At 36.4% G+C, this 623-nt stretch overlaps 1 protein-coding gene across 2 annotated transcripts in view; it reads left to right on the top strand.

Moving 5' to 3' along the window:
* LOC106884508 (potassium voltage-gated channel subfamily KQT member 1) overlaps positions 1 to 623 on the top strand; it is a 717,249-nt gene that overhangs the window by 667,663 nt on the left and 48,963 nt on the right. For both annotated transcript variants that reach the window (XM_052967039.1, XM_014935928.2), the window contains exon 6: positions 92 to 202. In XM_052967039.1, the coding sequence (XP_052822999.1) occupies positions 92 to 202 (111 nt within the window). The remainder of the gene's footprint in view (positions 1 to 91; positions 203 to 623) is intronic.

The raw sequence follows: 623 nt of genomic DNA, 5'->3' as shown, positions 1-623 counted from the left end.
ATATATAAACATTTACTCATTTATAAATTTATGCATGTATACCTATCTAATATAAATGTAGTAATTCTCTAAAATCACTTTTCTACTACAGATTACCTTATGTACAGTGGGGTATGGTGATACAGTTCCCCAAACATGGTCAGGAAAACTAATTGCTGCTTTCTGTGCCATTCTTGGAATTTCGTTTTTTGCGCTACCCGCAGTAAGTAAATGATATATATGTATATGTATCTTTGTCTACCTACTTAGTTAAAGAGTTTTGGGGTGATGCGGGCAATTGAGCGGATGCTTTGTGGGGATATGTGCGTGTAAGTGTGTGCTTTTGTGTGTATTGCTGAGTCACTCCGCTGCTGCTTCTAGTTTCTCACTGGTGTGCTAACTTGTCAGCCATGTTTTATGCATTTGAGTGTACGCATGTACGTGTGTGTGTGTGTGTGTAGTGCTGGTGGGGTGTGTGGTGAGCTGGTGAGGTGTGTTTGATGTGAATATATGCGTATATATGTAGATATATATACATGTGTATATATGTAGATGTATATATATATATATATATATGTATGCGTATATGCAGGTATATACATGTGTGTGTGTGTAGGTATGTGTGTCGATATATGTTTATTTAT

This window comes from Octopus bimaculoides, chromosome 4 (assembly GCF_001194135.2).
Source record: "Octopus bimaculoides isolate UCB-OBI-ISO-001 chromosome 4, ASM119413v2, whole genome shotgun sequence".
Taxonomy (NCBI): Eukaryota; Metazoa; Mollusca; class Cephalopoda; order Octopoda; family Octopodidae; genus Octopus; species Octopus bimaculoides.
Note: the sequence above shows the minus strand (reverse complement) of the source record. Positions and strands in the feature narration are given on the sequence as shown.